Here is a 26370-nt window from a genome sequence, read left to right as displayed (position 1 = left end):
CTGTATAAACTGAGTGGTTTTCAAGCCGTAACAGTGATATGGGTTTTCTGTATTTGAAGATATGCTCTGACATTGAAATGGTGACAAGCTACTGGAAGACGCGCGCATTGCGCGCTGCGTCCCTCTGGCGTGTTCCATTTTAAAAATGGATCCGGGATTACCTACATACAGTATCATCAATCAGACTTGCCAAACCCCGTCCAAAGTTCTCCGCGAGAGACTGGACTATTGCCTGTATCGTCTTTTGCTTCTATTTCAATATCTGGATGACTAAGGAGTATCCTTATTATCTCCCCATGGCCTTCTTCTGTCGCCAACGCTAGTGCGGTCATTCCATCAGCATCTCGATGGTTCACGTTCACATCGCCCTGGGATAGTAGTAATTGTACGGCTGCAGTGTGGCCTTTACAAGCCGCCAGTAACAATGGTGTGGCGCCGTCTTCGTCTTCTAGGTCTGCCGCAACAGACTTATGTCCAAGAAGAATGTTCATGACCGGGACATGCCCTTTCAGCGATGCCTGTGCTAACGGTGTTGCGCCCCAAGCGGATCGGTGGTTTGGATTGACATCTTTTCGAGTGAGGAGTCGTCTAACGACTTCTGTATGCCCGTTTGAAGCGGCTAGTAGCAGGGCTGTACTTCCGTCATTCGCTTCGTGGTCTGCATCCACTTCTGCCCGCCATAACAATTGTCTGATTACAGCTTCGTGTCCTCCAGACGCTGCCCACATCAGTGGCGTCATACCATTCTTGTCCGTCGAGTTCACCTGGATATCCTCTCGTTCGAGGAAAAGCTTGACGATCTTGCGAGATCCTGCTCGCGCTGCCAGGCCAAGGGGCGTTAACTGCAGGCGGTCGGGGGTATTGACATCTATATTGGGCTGCTCAAGAAGAAGTTTCACAATCGCTTTGTGTCTTCCAGAAACCGCACAAGATAGTGGTGCCATTATGTTCTCCCCTTTGGGTTGAACTTGCATCGCGCCTTTCCGGACCAAACAACGTGCCGTCGCTTGATGACCATAGAAAGCTGCAAATGCAAGGGCTGTCATCCCATTTACATCGGTAGATGCCAACTCTATATCTTTTCTTTGAAGGAGTTGCTCCACAACGGCTGTGTGTCCACTTTGGGCAGCTCCAGACAGAGGAGTACAATTCATTTCATCATTTGAATTGATATCGACTCCAGGTTGATCAAGCAGTATTCTTGTAACATTGTCGCTCCCTTTCATTGCAGCCACAGCCAGAGGTGTGAAGCCTAAATCCGTTTTGGAATTTGGGTTCACGTCGTGTCGTTCAAGAAGGAGCTGCACAATCTGTTCATGACCTCTCTGTGCAGCTCTAGTTAGCGGAGTAAAACCTTGATGGTCGCGTGAGTCCGCCTTTACACAGAATTGCCCAAGCAGCAATTTTATCATACCCAGTTCTCCATTGTATGCCGCCCTAGCTAGCGGCGAAACGCCGCTTTTGTCCTCAGTATACAGTTGCGAGCTATCATGCTGTAGCAACAGCCTCACTGCACTTTCATGGCCTGCAGACGTCGCCAAAGCCAAAGCCGTGAGACCTTCATTTGACTTTGGGGATAGCTGAATATCATGACGTTGAAGAAGGAGGTTGACTATATCTTGATATCCTTCTTGTGCCGCCCACATAAGAGGAGTGAAACCATCGTTGTCTTGGATATTGACATCCAAATCGTTTCTTTGGAACAGTACTTTCACTGCTGCTGTGTGGCGATTGTAAACTGCTATCGCCAAAGGAGAATAGCCACTATCATCTTTTGAGTTTGGATTAACACACTCCAGTGCGACTAGCAATTCCATAACTCCATCATGTCCTTTGCTGGCGGCTAGAGACAGCGCAGTGGCATTCGTATGGTCTGCCAAATCTGCCTCAATATCAGGATGCTGAAGTAGCCTCCCCACGACTCTTTGATGGCCCTTGTACGCGGCCCACGCTAGAGGGGTATAGTGCTTGTCATCCCTCGAGTTGATATCCAGGTCTGCTCTTCGGAAAAATTGCATCACGACAGATTCATGCCCTTCGGAGGCTGCGTGAGCAATGGCGGTGAGACCTTTATCATCCTTCAAGTTGATATCAATATCATGTCTTCGAAGCAGACACTCCACGATACAGTCATGACCCCTTAATGCAGCCAACATCAGAGGCGTGAAGCCATTGAGGTCTGCTAATTTCACTCCAACAGCCTGCGGCTGCATCAAAGCAGTCGCGGCTAATGACCGGCCTTCTCCTGCGCTGAAAGATGTTTGTGTTGCTGCTTGATTGGTCCGCACATTTGGATCAATCTTCTCGTGCTTAAGAAGAAGACCAACAATCACTTCACGCCCTTCTTCTGCTGCTAGAGCGAGTGGAGAGAATCCATAAATATTTTTTGTCACCACATCCACATTGCATTGAATCAGAGCAGTGGCTACTCGACTGTGCCCCTTCCACGCAGCCCATGCGAGAGGCGACATGCCTTCATGATTCTTCGAATTCACATCTGCACCAGCTTTCGCAAGAAGTAATTTGACGACTTGCTCATTCCCAAACTTCGCTGCTAAGCACAATGGCGTTTCGCCGGAAAAATTTGGAAGATCAAGTTCTACGCCGGCAATCGTGCTGATGAAACTGAGTAATGTGACATCGCCACCAGCAGCAAGTAGATGAACGAGAGTATTCCCTTCCGTGTCTCGGTCGCTGACGTGTCGCGGTACAAAATATTGCCCAATTCCAGGGATCGCTCGTAGGAACTGGACCAAGTGCCCTGGACGCAAATAGTCCGCAATGAGCAACAGAATATCGATGGGTAGAGAGACTTGATTAGGGCTCTGATGTCCCATGATTGACTTGGATTTGGAATGACGCGCAAAGCAAGACTTTGTGTAGAGCAATCTTACTTTCCAGAAATTGCGTTTAACGGTTTCGCCACTGATGTTTTTCAACTGTCAAAAGCAATTGCCGGACCAAGGCTATACGGTATTCCCAGTGAGTGGAGGATCCAATGAGAGAGTTGTGATTGTGTGATTCTGCTTATCCTGGGGACCTGTGCAATGTGTTTATGCCAAGCTCTCAGGGGTTTTGATATTGCAATTAACTTACTTGGGCCGTCGGACCCCACCGCCTTCAGGTGTTGGGTTAGAATAACTGCAAACCTAGACTATTGCCGGGTTTCCAAACCTGCCTTCTTAAGTAATTCCCCACAAACCTATTTCTTCATAAAATGTCTCAAATTTTGGAAAATCGCATTACCAATGGTTTAAAAACATACTATAGTATGGAGAAGCCAAATTTCGCTCGGATTGCGCGGAAAGTCGACTAACAGCAACATCATAGATTAAGTTTTCTTACAACAGGAGTATTCTGCCCACGAAGGTACATCTTCCTCTCACTTCGTTCGTTTCAGGGCATGTAAACCATTTGATGAGACGAATACGACGTGTATTTTTTTACAGCTGCCTTCATCTTCAATGTTCAACAACACACTTTCTTTGCATGACATACGAGGAGAAATAATAGACATATCAATAGATTAACTTAACCACTAAAAATCATGTTCCAATAGAATTAGGTTCGAATATTGGAATGTGATCGCTTGTAGGCGAAGGGAAGCCCAAACCTTGGTATTATGAAGGTGTGCTAGAGCAGAATATATCTTTCTTCCATATACACTCTATGCACTTTTTAGGAGTAAATGTATATTCAATCTGTAAAAGTGGTCTATCTCCCACTACAGAATGACAGTGGGAAACAAAACTACAGTAGTACAGGAATGGTCTTAGTTGCCAACTGTCCTCTTTACCTTAGGAATAGGGCAGAGTGGCAATTCTCGACAAGAAGAAAAAGGTTTAACGGGGAATCTACGCGGTGATTAAATTGTTACGAATTACATATATCTTGAGAGAAATCTGATTACGCGTGATTTTCACGAACCATTCGCGAATAAGAAGCCTCTTACTCGTGTGCATCCCTAGTGTCTACCGTGACTCTATTAGCCAAACCAAGCCTTGGTTACATTTTGCTGGGAGCCGCAAAATGTTGAGCGTTAACGATTCAGACTTAAATGACGCTAAATAGCGTCTTGGCGAAAATAAACCCCCTTACTTTTCTGCCGAGCGGTGTAATGTGAACGGAACCTGTCTGATACTCTGCTATTCGAATGAATATCAACCTAGGAAGAAATACGGCAGCCCTTCATCCAGTGGGAGAACCAGCTGTTCCGTTATCATATGCACCACGAGTGCCAGCTCTCCAAGTATTGAATGATCAAGCATTCATGTAGGAGCAGAATCAACCAACCCCGAAGACGACAGAAATGGTTGGCGTTCCCCGCAGTACAGGATGTTTACGATGCATAAATCGCAGGGTCAAGGTAAGCGCTGATACATCACATTGTAAACCATATTAGCACCTCCAGGAAGAGACAATCAGAGCTAAAAGAGATTGAAGTGCGATGAAACTCGACCAGAATGCCTGAAATGTATCAATCGGCGCACAAGATGCCCAGGCTATGATCGTGGCCTTACAATACGGAACCAAACCGAATCCGTTACTCGAAAGTACGGCCAATACTCAATGGACGAAGATTTCGCTCCTAATTTGGCGGTAGAGGCGATCAACATCCAAACAAAAGAATCCTTTGAAAGATGGCTGGATTATCATTTTCCAAGCTACGTCGCCTCCTTCAATTCCCGCGTGGATGTTAGTTGGATGGACTTCGTACGTGGCAAGTGGTCGTCGTTTCCTCAAGCACTGATCTGGGGCGTCCGCGCCTTAATTTGTCTACGCATGGGAGCGGCAGAGGGCAACAGGGAAGCTATAATGTGCGCGCGTCATATGTATAGTCGAGGTATAACACATTTAGCCGGACTTTTACGGACACCAGCCGTACTATCGGATGAAACTCTTGCGGCCGCGATTTTGCTCGGGGGCTACGAGGTCCTCGATGGTAGCACTGACCGTTCGTGGATTATTCATTCTCAAGGCATCCGTCAGCTATTCTGCGCTCGTGGCCCTTCAGCACATACAAGAGGCATGGGTCGGACTCTCATGCTTTGCTGGCGACCTTACATCGTCGCAGATGCCTTTATAAATGCAGTGCCCTGTTTCCTAGGGGATCCTGAGTGGACACAGATATTGATGAGCGAAGAGATTGCTAGGGCAGAGGATGAGCAAGACAGAGGAAGCCCCTTGGGCCAAACAATGGATTATGCATTTAATGAAGTCGCCAAATGCCCTGGATACTTGGCGACGACCAAGAATATTGTGTCATCCCATACAAATGTTGACCTGGCTATGATAAGGCGTCTAATAAACTGCATTCTTCAATCAAAAGGAAACCTCGAGCATTTTCACGGCATACTGGGAGAAATCCACCCGCCAGCATCCTTTGTTGGAGTGATTCCATCGATGTACGCAACAACCCTGGTGCAGGGGTCTCGCGATGGAATCAGCTTTGCTATTGCACTGCTCGATCAGCTCATGACGGTGCTTCAGTCCTATCTAGAGAGGACAACCAGAAGTGTTATGATTGGAAGCCCTGGTGATAAACCAGAGCAGGATCCGTGGCGTCTTGTCGCAAAAAATCAGTCTGTCGAACCCAATACGACTCAATCGCCTCGTTTAAAGGAACTAGAAGATCCAGATCTGAGTACATACGCTATTGGTGATCTGTTGGACAAATTCTCGTTAACGATGGGCATGGGTAGTCTATCACCGGATGCATGTGGCTGCCCACAATTCTCGGCGCATAAAGCTTAACCCATTTGGCCCGCTTCCATTGAGGGAGAGAATCGATCTTGAACTTTTGTATGTATATCTGGCTTACGTATAGCATGATATAAGTCGTCTTCTTTATGCCCCCTGAAACGGCCAGGAATCTTTAGCAAATTGTGTAAATCAGTTAATAACTTGGATCCTTTACTACGCTTATATCCGCGTTAGCCAACAGTAGGTTTAGGGTCGCTAACTTATTAGAACCTACCTGCCATCTGAAACGCTTTATATCAGGCGCATATGCTGTTGTTCAATCCATGCTTTGCTAGCCTCCTTATGGTGTCTTTTTCGTAGATACGACTAACGGCTAGGAAATTACCGCGGTTCATCGCCAGGAACTCTGCGAGAGAGGGTGGGGTAAGGACTACCGAGTACAAGGCTACTGCCGGGACTCACTTTCTTCAGGGGCTGATAACATTAAGTTATCTTCATGTGCTCAAGGAAGAAACCGAACTTAGGAAGAGAATTAGACCAAATAAGTTAATGGTCGATCGGGGAATCTCCTGATAAAAAGTGGCTCAAATCTGCTCACGAGTCCAGGACGTCAGACTAGTTTTGGTTAGTTTTCAGTTGCGCCTCAGTCGCATTGGATTGGTTGCATGGATAGAGCGGGGTGGACCTGACCAGGACCGTGTGCCGGAATGACGAGACCGTCCCCATAAAGGCAGAAAGTGCCATGCTACTTTAAGCCCTGCTCTTTCACCTTGAAGATTGATGAAAAGCAGTTACCTTTATAACATCCACTGAAAAGCCGTACTGTTGAAGACTGATCCCGGTCCCAGTATGGTTGGGTCTTCACCTAGGCCACGTGCCCATTCCCAAAGTCGTATCACGACGTTTTTGTTGTCAAACCTCCATTGTGCCTCTTGCGTGTCGAACATTGAGGAGGTTCTTTTCCGGCTTGTACCAAGGCCTAGCTCTGTGGATACGTCTCTTGTCTCTCATACGGTTACGGTTCGCCACCATCCGTCTCTACTTGAGTTAACCCTCTCAAAAGCGCTTGGTGATGCTGGCTTTGAGATCTACAATGTGGTGCGAGATGCGGAAGCTGGATTTAATACTGAAGATGGCGCCGCCAACGAGAGCGCGTTGGCCGGGCAAGACGGATGGATCGATAGGGCCGCGGAGATATGGTCGAAGCGCTATAAGTCGGCCAATAAGTCCGAAAAGAAAAGAATAGCCAGACACTTCGAACGATGTGATATTTGCCGTGCAGAGAAAGGGGCGATATCGGAAGAGAAACCCCTTTCTACTTCCAGCGTGGAGCAAGGTATCTACTGTGTGAACGCAGGCAGCGACAGAAACTGAATATGCAAATAGATGCCGTGAATGAACCTTCGGTGGTTGTCGACCCCGCGGATTCTCTGGGGGTTATGAAAGTGACTGTATCTATTGTGGGAATGACTTGCGGCACCTGCGTCGGCAAGATCTCCGAGGCACTCGAGATGGAATCATGGGTGCAGTCCGCGAATGTTACTCTTCTTACCAACAGTGCCGTGGTTACGATTCAGCACAAAAGCCGCGTGGCTGATATTGTTACGGTTATTGAAGACGTGGGATATGAGGCCACAGTGGAACATGTCGATGAATCTCCTGCTCTACAGAAGGCCGACCGCGAGCCCAAAATTACCACTTTGAAAGCGTCATATTCTGTGGGTGGGATGACATGCAGTAGCTGTATTGGGGCTATCAAAGGGGCGTTGAAGAAGTTCGACTGGATAAAAAGAGTTGACATAAATCTTCTCTCCAACAGCGCTACGGTCATATTCGAAGGCAAACATAACCTGCCTGAGATTGCAGAGGTTATCGAGGATATTGGTTATGAGGCCACGCTGAATGATGTCAACGAATTGAGCCACACGCTATGCCCAAATCGGCGGAGAGAGATCTCCATCCACGTCAGTGGAATGTATTGTGATAATTGCCCTCCTCGAATCATTGGGTATCTGAAGAAGTGTGCTGGAGAAGTAACGATTGATTCACTGTTGAGTATGGGCAATCCCATCTTGAAGGTCAGCTATATGCCGAACGCCCCTAGCTTCACCATTCGGCACATCCTGGCTTCGATTTCAACAGCAGACCCTAATTTAGAGGCCACCATTTATCACCCTCCAACATTGGAAGAGCGTTCACAGAAGATAAATGCTCGCGAACAGCGACGCCTCCTACTTCGGACCGCTCTTTCTATCGCTGTTGCTATTCCAACCTTTCTTATTACGATCGTCTTTATGAGCCTGGTGCCATCAGAAAATCGCATTCGGCAATTCTTCATGCAGCCGATGTGGTCTGGTGAAGTTCGGCGTGGGGATTGGGCTTCCTTCCTTCTAGCTTGTCCTGTATACTTCTTTGCCGCTGATATTTTCCATCGCCGTGCATTGAAGGAGATATACGCACTATGGAAGCCTGGGAGTACGACGCCTATCCTCCAGAGATTCTACCGTTTTGGAAGCATGAATATGCTTATGTCCTTGGGCACGTCTATTGCGTTCTTCTCGTCTATTTCCGAATTAGCCATTGCAGCCACGCATTCCTCGACTTTGGCAGTGAATTCCAACCGTGCGAGTTATTTTGACTCGGTCGTCTTTCTCTCTATGTTTTTACTCATTGGAAAACTCATTGAAGCGTATAGCAGAGCAAAAACAGGAGACGCGGTTACGATGCTGACAAAGCTTCGGCCAAAAGAAGCCACACTCGTTTATGAAGATGACGGAGAGCAGGCGAGAGATATCAGTGCAGACCTTCTAGAAATTGGTGACATCGTCAGAGTCCCAAGTGGTGGCTCCCCGCCATGCGACGGACATATTATCAAGGGCGAGGCCTGTTTTGATGAATCCAGTCTTACAGGTGAATCTAGACCTGTGAAGAAGTCGGTGGGAAACGAAGTCTTTTCGGGTACTATAAACAATGGCGGTCCTATCTCTATCCGGGCCAGTGGTATTTCTGGAGCGTCTCTATTGGATCAAATTGTTGACGTGGTCAGGGAAGGCCAAACGCGACGCGCCCCAGTTGAACGTATCGCGGACATTCTGACCAGCTATTTTGTACCAGTTGTCACTCTCATCGCCATCTCCACATGGATCGTGTGGCTCGGCCTTGGCCTTTCTGGAGCACTTCCGCGTGATTATCTGGATCTCGATCGCGGAGGATGGCTACTTTGGTCACTGCAGTTTGCTATCGCTGTGTTCGTCATAGCCTGCCCTTGTGGTATTGCTCTCGCCGCTCCAACTGCTCTCTTTGTTGGTGGTGGCCTGGCAGCTCAAAACGGAATTCTTGTCAAAGGGGGAGGAGAAGCATTCCAGGAAGCCAGTGGCCTAGACTGCGTCGTCTTCGATAAAACCGGCACCTTGACACAGGGTGGAGAGCCCGTGGTCACAAACCATAAGGTTGTGACTGGTGGCGATGAACCTTTAGTCCGAGCCATAATCAGGAGACTAGAGGAGAACAGCAGCCATCCGATCGCGAAGGCCATTGTCTCATTTTGCGAATCAAAGGAGACAGCGTCAGTCCATGTGGAAAATTTGGATGAGATACCCGGCAAGGGTATGAAAGGCAAATTCTCAGCCCCGAGGCAGACTATGATGGTCATTATCGGGAATGAGGCTCTCATGACTGATTATAATGTCCATATTCCAAACTCCACCTCGATGACGCTTAACACGTGGAAAGCTCAAGGGAAATCAATCTCGTTGGTAGCCATGAAAGTCGTCTCAGATGATGGAACTGGGCCACCACTTCCTGCCTCTGCATCGTGGGACTTAGTGATGAGCCTTGCAGTTTCTGATCCTCTCCGACCAGAAGCATCCGCTACTATCCGTGCACTTAAAAAGAGGGGAATTGATGTCTGGATGATATCTGGAGATAACCCGACAACCGCCACCGCTGTTGGTACGATGGTGGGGATCGCCCAGGAAAACATAATTGCGAATGTGCTACCAGGCCAGAAAGCCGAGAAAATTCAATACCTCCAAAAGACGTTGAAGAAAGCCTCTCGGAATGCTTTCGGAAGAGCAAATGAATATATAGGCAGGAGGGCGACGATAGCCATGGTAGGCGATGGGATAAATGACTCTCCCGCCTTGACAATGGCAGATGTGGGAGTTGCGATCGGTTCTGGTTCCGACATTGCCATCTCCTCCGCCGATTTTATTCTTGTTTCATCTCGATTGGACTCATTGCTCACACTGATTGACCTCAGTCGCATTGTCTTCAAGAGAATCAAGTTCAACTTCGCGTGGGCGTTGGTTTACAATCTCATCGCTTTGCCTGTGGCTGCTGGAGCTTTATATCCTGTCAAAGCCAGCGGGGGACATATCAGACTCGACCCAGTCTGGGCCAGTTTAGCCATGGCGTTGAGCAGCGTGAGCGTTGTCTGCAGCAGTCTACTCCTGCGAAGTAGGTTACCTGGGATTGGATATAGGCCAACGCAAGATCGCCAATGAGACTAGAAAATTGCAATAGGAAACCTGGAGTTGTTTAAGGCTGCATACCGCCGATAGTATAAAAGAATCGACACTGGTGAAACCATACGTTGAAGACAGCGAAGGCGAGAATGGCATGCTCTGCAAACTGTAGATTGTCCCGGGATAAGGCTGCGGGATAAATTGCTTTCATTCTCTAGGTTCGATCGGAAGCCGTGGCTCGTCATATGATAGTGAGCATAACGGGCTAGCGGCGCTATACTTTCTCAACGGTCAGTCCTGCGTGCCGGAAGCCCCTACGTGATTTTATTCCATGCCACTCCACGTCGACACGGCATTAGAGGAAGTTATCGTATTTTTAGCGCGGATTATTTTCGTATGACTGCTAATGCGAAGCTTTCAGCTCCGCAAAAAAACCCGCACCATCTACTCTACCCCTGCAGAGTGGTGAAAGGATGCATTGTCCATGACTATCAAAGACTTTGGCTCGCGCCATTTTAGATGGTGCTGGGGAAGCTGTTCAATAACGTTCTCAAGGACAGACGCATCGGTTGAGCCTTGGAACACTCGAGACAGAAAAATTGCCATCTTGGCATAGGTAGGCAGTATCAGATATCGCTTATCATGATGGAATTTAGATACTTGAACTGGTGCTATGCCTAGCGGGGACCAACCCGTTCGCCTAAAGCCTAGCTTTTTATCACGTCCAGACTCATCCACATAGACAAGGTTGTAAGACTGGAAGTGAGAAATAAAGTGGAGATATTCGTCACGCAGGACTAAATTGCGCTCTCGGGCCTTGACTCGGGCAGTCTTTTTGGACCAGACTATGGACTAAGAGCTCGGCTGATGCTAGGTTTCGTTGCTTTGATAGCGAATTTGTCCCACGGGAAAATTGCCATCCCGTCAAGATACAGGGTGGGTTTTTCGAGTAAATAATCATACAAAAAGCCTCGAGCATGACTGAAGTGATGCTACGGGCCGTCCGCCTTTGTTAGGCGGTGATTTGACGCTGCCGGACATCCGTATATTGGAAGAGATTCTCATGATGGTACTCCTACTGCAGCCAGCATCCTGTGCCATCTGCGGTATAGATAGCTCCCCACTGTGGATCTAGGCAGTGGTCCTGATAGAAAAAACATCACCGTAGGGGTCTATTATATTTGAGGGATACCCTATTACTCCCTACGGAAATCGTAACATTACCTACAAGGTTAAGGATAGCCAAGGAGCTCTAAATACCCTCGTTACTGTAGGATTTAGCAACAACTAGATCCTACAAACTAACCTAGATATTAAACAGGTAGAGGGTATATAGAAATAGCGGCTGGCGACTAGCTAAAAGACAGAGACAATAACTACGGTAGCCTACTACAACCTCGGCGTGTGGATTAAAATGGAACTCAGCCTACAATAGGTACGCCTGAAACGTGAACGACCAAACAATCACCTAGCGCTCTTTGGTACATATCCTCTGCCGTGCTTGCCTTTGCCTGGATTGGAAGGACTGTGTTGTGTTCCATTAAGAAACGTGCCTTGAACTATCTCGCCTATCTTTGCACCTAGCTCGGGAGTTGGATGCATAGGATAGCGATTTTGCGATTCTCGAGGCACATAACCACCATGCTTGTCTTGTTTAGATTGCTACTTAATGTCCAGTAAGCTGTTTGGTATTATCAGGCTTAAGGAACCCCACATGTGATTGTTCCATGGTGACTGCATATAGCACAACGAGTCAGATTGGAAAAAAGTTGTACGTTGCAACCAGAAAGAAGATACTCACGGTAGGTGCATGCTTCAAAGGCTTTGGGAAATGAGCGCCCTCATTCGTTATCTGAGCACCGCCCACACAACAAGGGGCTCAAACCAATAGTTTTGATGCATGTGGCACTCCTTTACCCAGTTCCCTTGATATAGCTTACAAATTCATACAACTAATATTCTCAATTACATACGCCGGTCTTTTCAGAAAGATGGGCCAAACAAACATCAACAGTGAAAAGAGTCACGAAATTGGAGATATACACAGGCCACCATTCCTTTCAATCCCTCATGCTGTAACAGTACTACTCAACTATGGTGACATCGCGTACATACATAATACATTAAGTATTTGCGCATGCCCCGCAATTAAATGGCAGTTACAGGGATGGCACCGAACGGCCAAAATCCTGGTGTATTTATACGGTATCGCTCTAAGCCCCGTAAGGTAAGGGGGTATTCCACTAGTAAAGCTCAGTCGCCAGGCAGCTTTGCAAGTCTTCGAATAAAACACCTGATCATCGACGCACTCTAAACCCCAGATAGCCGAAAACTCCGCACACGACCAAGATATTCAGATCCAGGCCGTTTTAGCTGGTCTGTATTCTATGATAAGCTGTCCCAGAGATAGGATCGAAGTCTTCCGCACAGTATAACTATTGGGCGCTCGAGACTTGGTCACAACCTGGCCGATCAATGCAATGGCCGCGATTTTCGAGGACCCATCCGTGTTCGAATGAGAAGCTGGTCACTCGTGCGGTATTTCTATGCACTGTGCATTGGATATAGAGACGATTGGCGGACAGGCCTCGTCGGAAGCGATCCTGCTGAGCCTTGCCGTCTGAATTTGAGACTTGGACGAACGTGCCCGCCTCAGCTTGCAGGCTGACAAGGCGTAATCGGCCCGACGAGAGGTAAAAAGCCATGTATCTCGAACGCTTTTTCTCTGATAACAACACTCAAGAATCGGATTAGGTCTTTGATCCTGATCACAGCCCTCAGTCTTGCCCTACATCAATCATTAAGCATTTCTTTCCGCCTCTGTGCAATAATATTTGGAAGTGTCTCCTCCGGCTATCATTGGAAGCTAAAGTTAGTTTGCAAGGCGGGCCGGGGCCGGGCCCGTGCCCCGGATCTCTTGGCGGCGGCTAGAATAAAAATATTGTTTGCCTGATCTGGCATTTTGCTAACATTCTTTTTCATCCATAAACTTTCCTAATTCAATGTATACCGAATCCATATCCTCTGCGCAGTCACCATACCTCATGCGAGAGTCAAGCTTCAAAACCCCGTCATGGCAATCCACACCCGGCTTTCCAAACAATCACAGCAACTGCAGTTGCGAGCGTACACGCAAGTATCACTGCGAAAGGCATGAGTATGCCGATCATCGCCATACTAGTCAATGTCGCAAAGATACCGCTTGCTGGAGTAAATCCACCATACATGAAGGATTGAAAAGCGGCCGCTAGGGAACCTATCTAACGTGTCAGCTTGCAGAAGCCCTCGGTGCTCACCCAACGAGCGACACGCGAATATGACAAACCTGCAACAATCCCTCCAGGCCCAAACCCAAGGCACAGTATAATTGTAATGACAATGGAGAAGGTGATCCACCAAGCGGTGATTATTGCGAGAACATCTTTGACAATCCGTTAATATTATGGTTTTGAAGCAGAAAACTGAATTTCCTCACCGGGACGTGAAAGCCACTCTGAGGCTTTTGTCAACCATGATTCCTCTGACCAGGCCTCAGAGAGGATTTCCGCGCCGGACAAGACCAGAGAGCGGTCTGCCACAAATCGATAGAATCCAGCCCCGACAGTCTCAGCCCGCGTGAAGTTCAAGCCTGCTATCAGGAAGTTGAGAGGCGCCATTTGTAGTGCAATGGGTAGAAACTGAAAGGGATCAAAAGCAAAATACGGCACGGGGGGATAGTGATGCCTGAAGTTCCGCCCAAGGCGCTAAGGGTGAGAACGGGGTACGGAAAGGAGGATTTACTAATACACAACAAAGGTCACGAGCTAACCCGAATGGAATGGAGAAAACTAATCTTAACCTTCGAACCAGCATTACCTCTGCATGCGAAGCTGCGGCGAAGCGTTTTCCTTGTATAAATGAGATTACTAATACCCCCGCCAGCCTAACGTAATTCACAAGCGGCCCGGCCACCCTAAACATCTACTTTAACAATCTACACACGGTAACATAGGAATCCAATTGTGATCAAGAGTAAAAATTAAGAAATGATAGAAAGGCAGTTGGGCCAAGTTGTGTCATGTTTCAACGAATCAAGCATAGTAACAACGGCTTCTATGAAGGTCTCGGTTTACTTTTCCTAAGCTTTGGGAACAGAAACAAGTCCACCGTCATTAAAGAACAACTTCCATTCTCCTCGAATGAGCACGGAGATGAGAGCTTATGAAGCCTTTTTCCTCTTTCAATTGTTAAGCCAGTCATGTCGCCAACGTGTGCTGGTGTCAAAGAGGTATGTTTTCCCTAGTCAATGACTTTGACATCGTGAACACCGGGAGAGCGTAAGGACTCAGCGTTGCATTGTATAGAGCTCTCTACAGGTGCATGAAACGTTATATTGAGCATAAGTTTATGCTAACTCATGTATCTTCAGACTTGCGCGATACAATAATACCAAAGGGAAGTCGCTTCCGATAAGCCGTAAGCTTGGGGCGTATCCTAGGAGCTCAGTGAGAGGAGTTTTCAGAGAATTCCAACGGTACCTTTCCGACGGAGGATTGTCAGGATATTTCGATAAAAAAAAGGTGCGCTGAATAGCCTTTAAAGTCACCCTGTGACCCTGTATAGCAGCCAGGATCAGCTGGATATGGTGCTCATAGGACTTTGTTCTGTCATATTATACAACTCTTGATAATCTCCCTCCCAATCCTTGTGGCCCCGTGTTTGGCGGAATACCAATATCAAATCCTTAAAGTTAGAGAGCACCTTGAAAGCAACGCTCAGCAAAGTCGAAGCCCTTCCTGTTTCTATGATCTCTTGCTGCTCGGCACATGTCCCTCGTATTGTCTTATAACACGCGTGTATGAAGGGTGGTCGACCGAGAGGTATTCCACTTCGTCCCAGTCCTCACGACCGACCACGTCATCCTAACCCTCACTCACCTCCGGCCAAGTAAAGGACGGCGCGCATCTTCAGGCACGGAAAAATAGGAGCAAGTTAGCAACTGTTCTTTCATTAGTTCAAGACCACAAACTAGAGCAGGCAGCTGCACGCCAGCTCTACGTTGTGATCGAGGTTGGCACGGGATGTTTCAGGAAGAGGCTGGTCTGGTGGTGAACCATGTTCGCGCATATGCTCTACAGCCATTCAGAGAAAGAGGGATATGTACAAGCAGTGATTAAATAGGATTTGAAATGGAACATAGCTATATCACACCTGGACCAATCCCTGGAGCACGATGCAAATACTCCAATGCGCCTTAGAAATCCGTTCTTCCGCAACAACGTCGAGTAAGAAATAGGGCCTCGTCAAAATCAATAATAGCCACATAGGGCACGGAACCATGCGATATATGTCGTACTAGATTTAGATTCCTGGTTCGGATTGCGAACAAATATAGTTACGCTGGCGTTGAAATGACTTCTCCAATTGTCTAAGCAGTGTATATTTTGGTATGCTCCTAGAGACTTCAGAGAAATCAGCCGTTGAAGTAGAAACTCGAAGTCTTCCTCGCGTAGAGAAATTTAAATGTTATCCATAGAGTCCCGGTTAGAACTAGCGATAATCCACTAAAAAGCAAGTACCATCTCCAGTCGGGATAATCCTTAAGCAAGTTCACATTCATCCCAAAAAGGCTCTGATGTTGTTTGTCAGTCTCGTTGCAATAGATAGGATATGGTGCATAACTCACGGACACAAACATCAAAGGTAAATAGACGAACTGGCAGGTTGAATGTTAGCAATTCCACGATGGAAGTGTCCGAAATACTCACGGTAATCCAACTTAGGCGTTTGAAACTGGCGGACTCGTTCGTGGAAATCCAAGCAAGTTCCTGTAGGAGTTCATGTCATTTTAGTGTCAGAAAGCAAAAGCTTTAGCTGCAAACTCACAATCTGCAAAAGTTCTCGTACAGCCTGCTCTAAATAGTCAAGTCTCGCGGTCACGCTGTGCTCAATCTCATCAATAGCCTTTGTGATGCGTGATTTCTGATTCAAATCAAGTGAAGTATTGAGCGTAACCATCTCCGCGAGCTGCTCAGTATGCGACTCTAGGCATTGCCGAAGTCTTGCGCGCGATCGGGAGTTTTTGGCAAGTCGATCAACCAAATTCAGGCTTTTCCCTTTTTTCCTTACCTGCTCACCTCGCTGTGATTTACGGACTCATTAAGCTTGGCATTCTGGAGAAATCAATTTGGTCACTCACCAAATGCTCAACTTTTCTGCTTGCGTGGGAACACATCTCTTTCCATCGCTGCCGTACAGTCTTTAAAAACTGCTCCAAAAAATCAGCAAAGTCATTTGGTATCCATCCGTCGGGAAGAGTGCTGATAAACGCGTGAGCAGGGCCGTCCGTTGTCTGACGGCTGATCCAGGCGATACCCCACGGGCAATGAAATTCCTCCCCTGCCTCTTCAGGGAACTCAATCTGTACGTATGTAACAAGTTGATTGCCGAAGCCTCTCTGAGCGTGTTTCAAATACTTTTCTTGGCCCGTAAGGAGATCTTTTATGCCTAAAATCCCGGACAACTTTGACCAAACAGATTTGTCTCCACAAAGACTAGAAACAGCAGTGAGCCTAAACGCTATCCGTTTAAGTATAAACCACTCACCTAAGACGGATCTCCCTCGCACACGGCAAGAAGACACATGCAATATCGTTCTCCAGTTTCAATTCGAACCCCTCATTGCCTATTTTCTTTGTGACCTGAGCCCACGCAGCCCGTCTTTTCCCAAGGCTGAACCACTCTTCTGACCTGACAGGGTTCAGGTCCACCGAGGGAGCTTTCAGAAGGGTATCCACGACAATTTTGCTTTTCGCGTGCAATGCGATTTGCAGAGGGGTATTTCCAGTATGATCCTTGCAACTGAGTTTGGCATTGGCATTGATGAGAATGGAAACTATTTCTTTGTCGTCTGTCCGGCACGCACTGTGTAGAGGAGTCCGTCCGTTCATGTCGGTTTGATTGAGATTGTAACCTGCCTGCAAGAGTGCTCTCATAAGTCTTAAACAATACTCTTTACTCGCGGATCTTATCCCCTCGACCAGTAAATGCAATGAAATATTGTCACCATCTTTGAGCAGATCTATTACAGAGTCGTGCTCTCCCTCCAACGCCCATATTAGCGGAGTCTTCGAGAAAGTCTCCCGGGTATCGTCTCGGGCATTGACGTTGACCTCCTCGCCGCACTGCAGAAGGCATCTCACGATCTCTTCATCACCATATGAAGCGGCCCAAGACAGCCAGTCTCGACCGGAAGGGTCTTTCTTGTAGGGCGTTGGTAGGGCACAGATCAAGGCTTGTAGACTTGACGGATCCCAGTCTGCAACATTTGGCGGCTGTGGTGAGCTAAGCCACGCGTGTCGTGTTTGAAGGAACCACCAAAAGCTCGTGCAGCCCCGATTATCAAGTCTGTGTGGATCGGCTTGTTTATTAAGGAGCGCTTGCATAATTGGTAATGAGTCCTTTTCTGCCGCGAAAGAGAAAGGCGTTCGTCCATGGTCATCCACATGATCCACGTCTATCTCCGGGATTTTCAACAGGAATTCAACTGCCTCTAGGCACCTATTTGTGGCAGCTAACAATAGCGGTGTTTTTTGGTTGTCGTCCTCTGAGTTCACATCTGGACCTTGCTTGAGGAGCTTTTCCAACATGCATACATTGCCCATACCAGCGGCAAGTGCAAACGGAGATTGGCCATTCATATCCCGACAATTTATATCGATCTCAGGGTTCGAGAGCAATAGTTCGACCGTCTTTTCCAGTTTTCGACTGATTGCCCAGGTAAGTGCTGTCCGCCCTTCCGCGTCTCTCGTATTTATGTCTGCCTTTGCCTCTAGAAGGAGGTTTAATACTTCTGAATGCTGGAATTCAGCAGCAACAAGCAGCGGCTTTCGACAATTTGTGCCACATCTAGCACCTTCCACAAAGCAATCAACCTCCCGAAGAAATTCATCGGATGGAAAATAGCTTTTGAATGAAAAGTCTCTCAGGGAAGGCCAAACGAAATCATCCGCCAGATTTACATTAGCCCCTAACTCAACTAGAAGCTTTATCATATCGATGTCACCAATCTCTGTGGCTATCGACAGTGGAGTCCTGCCTTGCACCTTATAATCAACAAGGCTACGATCAGCCCTGAGAATCAGGCGAGCGGTGATGGTATCCATTTGGAGAATAGCCCATAGCAAAGGGCTATGCTCGATTCTGTCCATTGGGGTGACAGTAATATTTGCATCGAGCAGAAGCCTTAGACCTTCAATGTTTTCACCCTGTGCAGCAATAACCGCTAATGTCCGTCCGTCGGTGTCGTGGTTGCTTAGATGAATGTCTTTCTGCGATAGCAGGTACTTCGTCGAATCATTTGAATCATTTTGGCTTCTTGAAATTGCAAATGAAATTGGAGTCCATCCATTCACGTCTTTCACATTTATGTTTGCGTTGGATTGGACGAGATGCTTCATATGATCAATTCGACCATATTCTGCAGCTACTGAAATCGCCGTACGGCCTTTGTTATCAACCACATCAACGGCGGCTCCTTTTTGAAGAAGAAGCTTTAAAGAATCAGTTTGGGGTGACTCGATTGCAGAAAAGATACTCGTTCGGCCATCTGGCGTGCGAAAGTTCAGGTCAAGGCTCTTGAGCTCCAAGAGCTTTTCAAGCACCCACCATCTTGACGTTGCCTTTTCCAAAGGCGAGAAGCCGTCTATTTCAAAGTTGACTTCAAGGTGCGGATTGTTCAGGTATGTCTCCAGTCTTCTAATATTTTTCTTCAGTAACTTCGGCTTCTTCACCACCGAATTTGGCTTTTCTACCACCGAACTAATTGTAGAAAGAAAATCTTGTTGGAGTCGGGCAATGGCTTCGTCATCTGAAAGAGTTGACATTTTGGCGATAGATAATTGTATTAAGGATATATTGGACAAAGTTCCCTCGTCTGAATTGCTTGAAGCTCCGTGGTATTTTGGGCAGCAAAGTGAAATCGATTTGCTGCCTAAGTAGTGTTGCCTACGCGGTCAGCTGCAGGTAAATTCAGCTATAGCCCCTCTCTGCAGCTGAACCCAAGTGTGCTTGCGCCTCAAGTGCCTTGGAGAATGAGGCTCGACAGACTAGCGCTCATTCCGCGCCCTCAATATGTTCAGAGAGCCAATTAGCTTATGCCACAACCCTCCTGCATGTTTAGTGCCGCAATCTGTTCCGCATTATGTCCGCGCTCAGTCAATACAGCCGCTGCATGTGTCAAACCAATCAAAACCGTTCGAGTAGCCGCCCCGAGCCAGGCCAGCGGTCTCAAGAAACCTGGATCAATCGGTTCGAGAAGTTTTTTTCTGAGTAGCCTTTCTCAGAGAATGAGGTCAGGTGAACTCATTCACCTCCGGCCAAGTAAAGGACGACGCGCATCTTCAGGCACAGAAAAATAGGAGCAAGTTAGCAACTGTTCTTCATTGGTTAAAGACCACAAACTAGAACAGGTAGCTGCACGCCAGCTCTGCGTTGTGATCGAGCTTGGCATGGGATGCTTCAGGAAGAGGCTGGTCTGGTGGTGAACCATGTTCGCACATATGCTTCATAGCCGTTCAGAGAAAGAGGGATATGTACAAGCAGTAATTAAAGAGGATTTGAAATGGACTATCGCTCTATCACACCTGGACCAATCCCTGGAGGACAATGCAAATACTCCAATGCGCCTTAGAAGTCTGTTCCCCCGCTACACCATGGTCACTAGCAACCACGGTCTTTATTTAGTCAGGGCTGTTCATCACGCGAGCTCTTCCGTCGATTTGTAAATGGAATACCCCTGGAATGACAGCCATATACCCGGTTCATTCAGTCGGCTTTTCCAATCAATTTTCAACATCGGTGAAGTAGTTCCGTGCATCACCGCCAAAGATGCCTTTCGAAAACTTTCCAAACGAGCTCCTGTTCATTATCTTTGGCTATCTTAGATGCCACCTTGATGTACTAGAGCTGGAACCGTCAGGCGCCACTTCCACTAGCTGATGATTGAAAGCCTTGAACAGCTCAACTCATCCGACCGAGACCCATGCCATGGTTTGCCTATCCGCTACATAACAACCATAGCTCATATTGGCTTCCAAGGTTGGTCAGGACCTAGTTACAATGCCCAACGTTGGAAACTTCCCGCCTCAGTATCTCACAGCTCACCCTGATGGTGTGCCGCAAGCGTGGAAGTTGCTTTTATTTGCCATTGAGCATGGTCAGGATGAGATCTCTATGTTGTCGACTGGACATGGCGCTACAACAAGGTATCATTAGCCCACTATGGAGTATGATCGCAGTATGCCTTCGCTGTTTTCTTATGCCGCTACCTTCCAATGATATTCGTTGTTTGAGGAGTTGACCCTGGGAGAGTTCTTTCGTCCGGATGGGGATGATGAGTACGAGAGTTAGAAACGGGGGATACAATTGGATAATAGGATAATTGGATATATGATGTAGCGGAAAGCATATTGCCGACTGGCTTACTCATGATCATTCAGAATCAATCAGATCGAACGGCATACTTTTCATTCTCATGTATGCTTCGGCCATTTTTCATACTTGAGCCCCCTGGCCAACCAACAGCCAATTGTAAATCCGGCGACAGAACCCTGCTCATCTCGTCGGAACACTACAGTCCAGTCCCCTGGAGCCGGTGCATCCAGACCACGAGGGCAGGTTAAGACCCAGACATCGTCTCCGAGATATCGCATGGGCGTTGCATGCCCCCGACCCAGGTACCCAGCGAATATACCATAAAACACGCCTGCTTCACCGAAGCAGTGGAAGGTAGAATTAATCTCGGCGCAGTGATATGGACCCTGGAAAGAATCTTCTTTAAGTACAGATTCCTTAGGAGTAATGCGCCGAGCAGCGAGCTTGCGATTGTCGCCCAGGCGGTGAATAATTAATGAGTCTCCATCGATTGTTGCGATCATGGAGTTGGATTTACCGGAGACTGGGGAGTTGAGCCGGATTGGTTCTGGGGATCCAGCGTAGCTGATCGCTACCTCCCCTTGCTTCTCAGCCTTGGTAACGACAATCGACAACTGGGTGTCCATATCAAGGAAGGCGCCGAACCATTCGTTGGCTGGTTGGATGGATGTCACCTCAGGCTTAGGAAGATTTAGCAGAGCTCGGAAGATATCAATATTTGGTCCACTCGCGTCTGCGTCGTTGTTGAACAAAACAACGACAGAGAGGCGCTCTGCTGGTGCATGACGCCGGTGCAGTCGATATCCTCGCAGCGCACCACCGTGGCCGATTGTATGCACGCCATCAATGTCAACATGACCCAACCCAAACCGATACCTCGCGGGAGTACCATCCTTGTACTTAGGCGTTGCAATGGCTTCATTGTACCAGCTGACTGGATCAGAAGAACATCGATCGAGATACTTCTCGTAGGCGATCATATCAGTCAGCGAGGCGACGAGTCCAGCATCACCAGCCCATTCCATTCGGTTGACTGCTGGCACGTATCCGTGACCTTCGTCTCCTTCGTAGCCCACACAGGGAGGCGGGTGTTTTGAGGTATTCGGGCAGAGGAAAGCCGTGGCCATGCCGGCCGGTCGGAGAACTCGCTCTTCGAGCAGCTTCCCGAGAGATTCACCCGTGGCACGTTCAATTGCTTGAGCAACAATGTGGAAGTTGAGGTTGCAATAAGAAAACTCCGTCCCTGGCTCGAATTGGAATGATTTGGTGAGCTCAAGCATTGGAGGACAATCCCTGGCAATCAAAAACTCGTCATCGGGCTTCGCGCCCATTAGAGTGGTCATAGCCCAGTAGTCGCGCATACCAGATTGCATGCTGCATAGTTGGTCAATCGTCAAGCCACTGTCCTTCAGTTCTGGGCTTAGCAGGTCTCTCAGATGAGCTGAGAGCTGCTGCCGAACATCGCCTTGAGCAGCCAAGGCTGGAGAAGGGTTTCGTTCTAAATCAATCAAAAGAGCACAGACAAATTGCTTAGTTATTGAACAAATGGGAAAGAGTGTCTCGGCTGTGAGGGTAGTCAATGTGTCCAGGTCAGCAAAGCCCCAGATCCGCTGGCCGATGACTTCGCCATCTTTGACGACGGCAACCGCACCCCCTGGGCCTCGGCAGCGCCGCGCAATGTCATTCAAGACGTTTTCGACATGTTGCTTAGTGATCTCCATGATTTGAGTTGATGTAGGAAGGAAGGTTGCGATCTTTGTGTTTACCCCACTTTCAGTTATCAAGGGGTTGATAACAGCTGATTACAGCACAGCTGGCATTTACTTCAACTCGGGCTTCTACTGTATTATTATTATGAGTCCTGACAGGCTCACACCCTTCTCTTGCTCAAGTTGACCGATTCCAGAGTATACCTTTAACAAATCACAGCATAACGCCCCATGAAGCGCAGCCAGGTGTAATGATACCACGCTGTGCTACTGGAAAACAGAAATATAACGATGAAACCCAGATTACCTCCCAAAAAAAATAAAATCATTGTTCAACCCAAAGGTACTGGACTCGAAAACAGAGGGAAAGGTTTCAGCCTTACGGCTCGGGTACATACAAGACTAACATGTTTGGCTCCACTGCTGTTGCAGGATAGACTGCGACTATAGTTAGGTATAAAGCAAGTGCTGTACTATTGGTTTCAACGACCACCTAACATGTGCCAGTTCAAGAATCATTAGTTTACCTTTCATAACAACTTATCATCTTCAAGCCTCGTAGTCTTCTGTATATGTTGCCGGAGCAGAGACCTCGGAGTGTTGACAAAACATGACTTGTTGCATCGAGCCATCTACAAGAAAGCAATTGCAAGTATTATTCTGAGATCTGTTTCTTCGTATACAGCCATAGGCCGTAAGTCCTTTCATACCCCCACCTTCATATAATTTATATGATTCAGCCGCGGCACTCGAAAATGGGCAAAAAGAGGCGAAAGAGAGAGGGCAAAGTAGGGCAAAACCAATGCATAAAATGTTACGCTCGCTTCGAGGTTTCGTATAAACTATCCAAGTACTTCATGGCACTATATACAGATGTATGGCTCTGTTATAGCACAGACCTGCTGGAAAAGCCATTGCCTCTGCTCAATCTCATTTAGAGAAACTTCGCATCACTGGCAGTTGCAGTAGGTTTGATCTGCCTTTTTGAGTTAATCTCCAACATGATGGATCAGGATGGGAGTATCCCACGTCGAAGTGGCTGCCAAGAGTGACGGTGGTATCCGAGGGTGGCCCCACACATCCGGAGTGTGAATCGCATTGTCTTCGGGTACTTCGGGCACCTCCATGAATGAATTCCAATGTTACTTACTATTCATTACAAAAAATATCAGATCAAACGAACCTGGATGTCTACAGTAAAATAGAGAACAAGGGATATAGATTAACAATACTCAATAGTTCCAAGACATCGGTCCAGATGTGGTCTAAGAAAAGCACAAGCAGCACGTTGATCCCCCTGCCAATCCCGAATCTATCAGATCTCAAGTCATAAAGGGGTGATCTAATAATAGGCAATATAAGGAGATTAATAAACCCCTGATCAGAATGGACGTTAGCGGAGTCCCCGCCCGTCAAGGGTGTCTCCGAGAATGTCTGCACTGTATCCGTCCTCGCCTTCCGACCCACGCATGACATAGGGCTCAGGGCAGGGTCAAAAGATTTTCAATTGACCGATCCACGGACGGAGAAAAAGGGCAGCGAAACGGATGGGAATATCCGGGGGAATCGGGCAAATCATCGACTGAAGCCTTCGAGACCCACTAATTTTGCACAAAATTAGAACCAGTCAGGTCCTGATTTAGCCAATCGGCTGGAAGGAACCAAAGTTAAAGTGGGCCGGCAAACGTGTCTCGCCCCACCCGATCCGCAACTCTGCGCAGTGGCGGAATCTAGACCGAGTTTTCATTGTCCAGGCTCGACTCTCGTTCCTTCTTCTATCCTGTTCTTTCCCATTTGTGTCTCTTGTCTCTTCATCTTCTTCATCTTCTTTCCCTGGCTACATTCTTTTACTCCAGGCTTTTTCTTTCTTCTTTCACACATCTCCAATTCTTTCATTTGTCTATCAAACACTCGTTTCGTTTCACTTTCAAAATGCGTTCCGTTCAGTTCCTTGCCCTCGCGATGGCCGTCGCTACCTCCGAGGCTGTCTTTCAGGGTTTCAACTACGGTGCCACCAAGGTTGACGGCACTGTCAAGACGCAGTCCGACTTCGAGACCGAGTTCAACACTGCCAAGAACCTCGTTGGTACTGACAATGCCTTCACCAGTGCCCGCCTTTACACCATGATCCAGGGTGGCACCACCAACGGCCCCATTGAGGCTATCCCCGCAGCCATCAAGCAAAAGGTTACCCTTCTCCTCGGTCTCTGGGCCTCCGGTGGTGGCATGGCCAACGAGATCGCCGCTCTCAAGTCCGCCATTGACACCTACGGTGAGGACTTCACCAAGCTCGTCGTCGGTATCTCCGTCGGCAGCGAGGATCTTTACCGTAACTCGCAGACCGGTGTCGAGGCCAACGCTGGTGTCGGTATTGAGCCCTCCGAGCTCGTTGACTACATCAACCAGGTCCGCTCCGCCATCTCCGGCACCACCCTGAGCGGTGCCTCCATCGGTCACGTCGATACCTGGAACTCCTGGTCCAACAGCTCCAACTCTGCTGTCATCGAGGCCGTTGACTGGCTCGGCTTTGACGGATACCCCTTCTACGAGAACACCAAGGCCAACTCCATTGACGACGCCAAGTCCCTCTTCGATACCGGTGTCGCCAATACCAAGGCCGTCGCCGGCAACAAGGAGGTCTGGATCACTGAGACCGGTTGGCCCGTGACCGGTGACAACCAGAACCTGGCTGTTGCCAGCACTGCCAACGCTAAGCAGTACTGGGATGAGGTTGCCTGCCCTCTCTTTGGCAACACCAACACCTGGTGGTACATCCTCAACGAGGAGGGTGCCAGCCCCAGCTTCGGCGTCTCCAGCTCCGGTGACAACACCACCCCTCTGTACGACCTCACCTGCAAGGCCTCCTCTTCCTCCAGCTCCGCCGCCGCCTCTTCCAACACTGGCCTGGCCGCCGAGAAGTCCGGCTTCGTTTCTTCCGCTGCCCCTGCCTCTGCCACTGGCTCCAGCTCCTCTTCCGCCTCCGGGTCTGCCTCTGATGCCTCCAGCTCCGACTCCAGCTCCAGCTCTGGCTCTGCTTCCGGCTCCGGCTCTGCTTCCCCTGCGAGCTCTGCCTCCGCCTCCGTGACTGGCCGCCCCTCCACCAAGCCTAAGGCTTCCAAGAGCGCCTCTGCCTCCGCATCCGCCTCCGCCTCTGCCACCGGTGCTGCCTCCACCAGCTCCGGTTCGTCCACCTCTGGCTCTGGTTCCAGCTCCTCCGGCTCCGGATCTTCTACCTCCGGCTCCGACGCTGCTTCCGGCTCTGGATCTTCCTCCTCTTCTTCCACCTCTCCCTCCTCCAGCGCCTACACTGGCTCCGCTGCCCGTGTCACTGGCTCCGCTGCCGGTGCCCTGATCGCTGCTCTGGCTCTTGCCTTCACCTTCTAAGCGCATTCATTTTATTGAGCGATTCGGAGTGATTGGTCGGATGATACCTCAATCACCTTAACCTGTCTTATGATACTTCGTGACTTGTTTTCATGTGCTATTTTCTTACTTTCGTTGAAATACATTACAATTCAAGATGTGTTTTAGATTTCCTGTACATTATTTTAGTGAATCGCATTCTTCATCAACTAAGTGTTCGCTATGATAGCCTTGCGTAGATCTGGATAAAGTCTTGAAACGTACCGTAAATAACGTCTCTCAAAGGTGGCCTTCTAGGCTATTACATTTCTCTCATAGTTTAACCGCACCCTGAGCTCCCACATCGCGCCCAAAAACCCGATCTATAAATCCGAGAGCCTCATCATACGCCTTCGTCGTAGCTCTCCTAACCTCGGAAGTAGGATCAAGCGCAAACTCCAAAAGCCCATGAGGGTCCCTCTCGACAGAAAACAACTCACTCTCAACCCCAACCTCTGCAACTGCCCGTTATGAAAACACAGTCCTCAGCCGGAACATCCTCCTCAGCAAGGCCATGAACAAAAACAGAAGGCGGATGATCCGCCCTAACAAACGACTGCAAAACACACGACCTCAAAATCCTCGGGAACAACCCTCCCTCCCCTCAAGCCCACCCAAAACACCCGTGGTCTGGTCACCAGGATCAGTCTGCGAGGGTATCCTTTCCAGCTGGTTAG

At 48.3% G+C, this 26370-nt stretch overlaps 7 protein-coding genes across 7 annotated transcripts; 3 read left to right on the top strand and 4 right to left on the bottom strand.

The window, feature by feature from the left end:
• Positions 1-176: 176 nt before the first annotated feature.
• On the bottom strand, positions 177-2837 carry PENARI_c007G00947 (ankyrin repeat domain-containing protein; the record flags this gene model as incomplete). Its single annotated transcript, XM_022630723.1, has 1 exon — positions 177-2837. One exon carries the CDS (start codon positions 2835-2837, stop codon positions 177-179), a length of 2661 nt encoding a protein of 886 aa, XP_022489254.1.
• Positions 2838-4569: 1732 nt separating this feature from the next.
• On the top strand, positions 4570-5754 carry PENARI_c007G05487 (uncharacterized protein; the record flags this gene model as incomplete). The annotated part of the gene is made up of 1 exon (XM_022630944.1): positions 4570-5754. One exon carries the CDS (start codon positions 4570-4572, stop codon positions 5752-5754), a length of 1185 nt encoding a protein of 394 aa, XP_022489421.1.
• A 798-nt stretch (positions 5755-6552) lies between these two features.
• Positions 6553-10491, top strand: PENARI_c007G10655 (heavy metal translocating P-type ATPase; the record flags this gene model as incomplete). Its single annotated transcript, XM_022631179.1, has 3 exons — positions 6553-6857; positions 7061-10161; positions 10388-10491. 3 exons carry the CDS (start codon positions 6553-6555, stop codon positions 10489-10491), a joined length of 3510 nt encoding a protein of 1169 aa, XP_022489385.1.
• A 2938-nt stretch (positions 10492-13429) lies between these two features.
• PENARI_c007G04040 (uncharacterized protein) lies at positions 13430-13825 on the bottom strand (the record flags this gene model as incomplete). The annotated part of the gene is made up of 2 exons (XM_022630865.1): positions 13430-13590; positions 13645-13825. The coding sequence occupies 2 exons, from the start codon at positions 13823-13825 to the stop codon at positions 13430-13432; spliced, it is 342 nt and encodes a 113-aa protein (XP_022488895.1).
• Positions 13826-15621: 1796 nt separating this feature from the next.
• Positions 15622-19033, bottom strand: PENARI_c007G11797 (ankyrin repeat domain-containing protein; the record flags this gene model as incomplete). The annotated part of the gene is made up of 6 exons (XM_022631234.1): positions 15622-15780; positions 15835-15864; positions 15917-15976; positions 16035-16130; positions 16348-16702; positions 16755-19033. 6 exons carry the CDS (start codon positions 19031-19033, stop codon positions 15622-15624), a joined length of 2979 nt encoding a protein of 992 aa, XP_022489330.1.
• A 1647-nt stretch (positions 19034-20680) lies between these two features.
• PENARI_c007G09975 (uncharacterized protein) lies at positions 20681-22303 on the bottom strand (the record flags this gene model as incomplete). The annotated part of the gene is made up of 1 exon (XM_022631146.1): positions 20681-22303. The coding sequence occupies one exon, from the start codon at positions 22301-22303 to the stop codon at positions 20681-20683; it is 1623 nt and encodes a 540-aa protein (XP_022488898.1).
• Positions 22304-24223: 1920 nt separating this feature from the next.
• bgt2 (GPI-anchored beta-1,3-endoglucanase EglC) lies at positions 24224-25675 on the top strand (the record flags this gene model as incomplete). The annotated part of the gene is made up of 1 exon (XM_022630822.1): positions 24224-25675. The coding sequence occupies one exon, from the start codon at positions 24224-24226 to the stop codon at positions 25673-25675; it is 1452 nt and encodes a 483-aa protein (XP_022488939.1).
• Between the last annotated feature and the right edge of the window lie 695 nt (positions 25676-26370).

Source organism: Penicillium arizonense (genome assembly GCF_001773325.1).
Source record: "Penicillium arizonense strain CBS 141311 chromosome Unknown PENARI_contig007, whole genome shotgun sequence".
Taxonomy (NCBI): Eukaryota; Fungi; Ascomycota; class Eurotiomycetes; order Eurotiales; family Aspergillaceae; genus Penicillium; species Penicillium arizonense.
The sequence above is the reverse complement of the archived record's forward strand: the minus strand, read 5'-3'. Positions and strand labels throughout refer to the sequence as shown.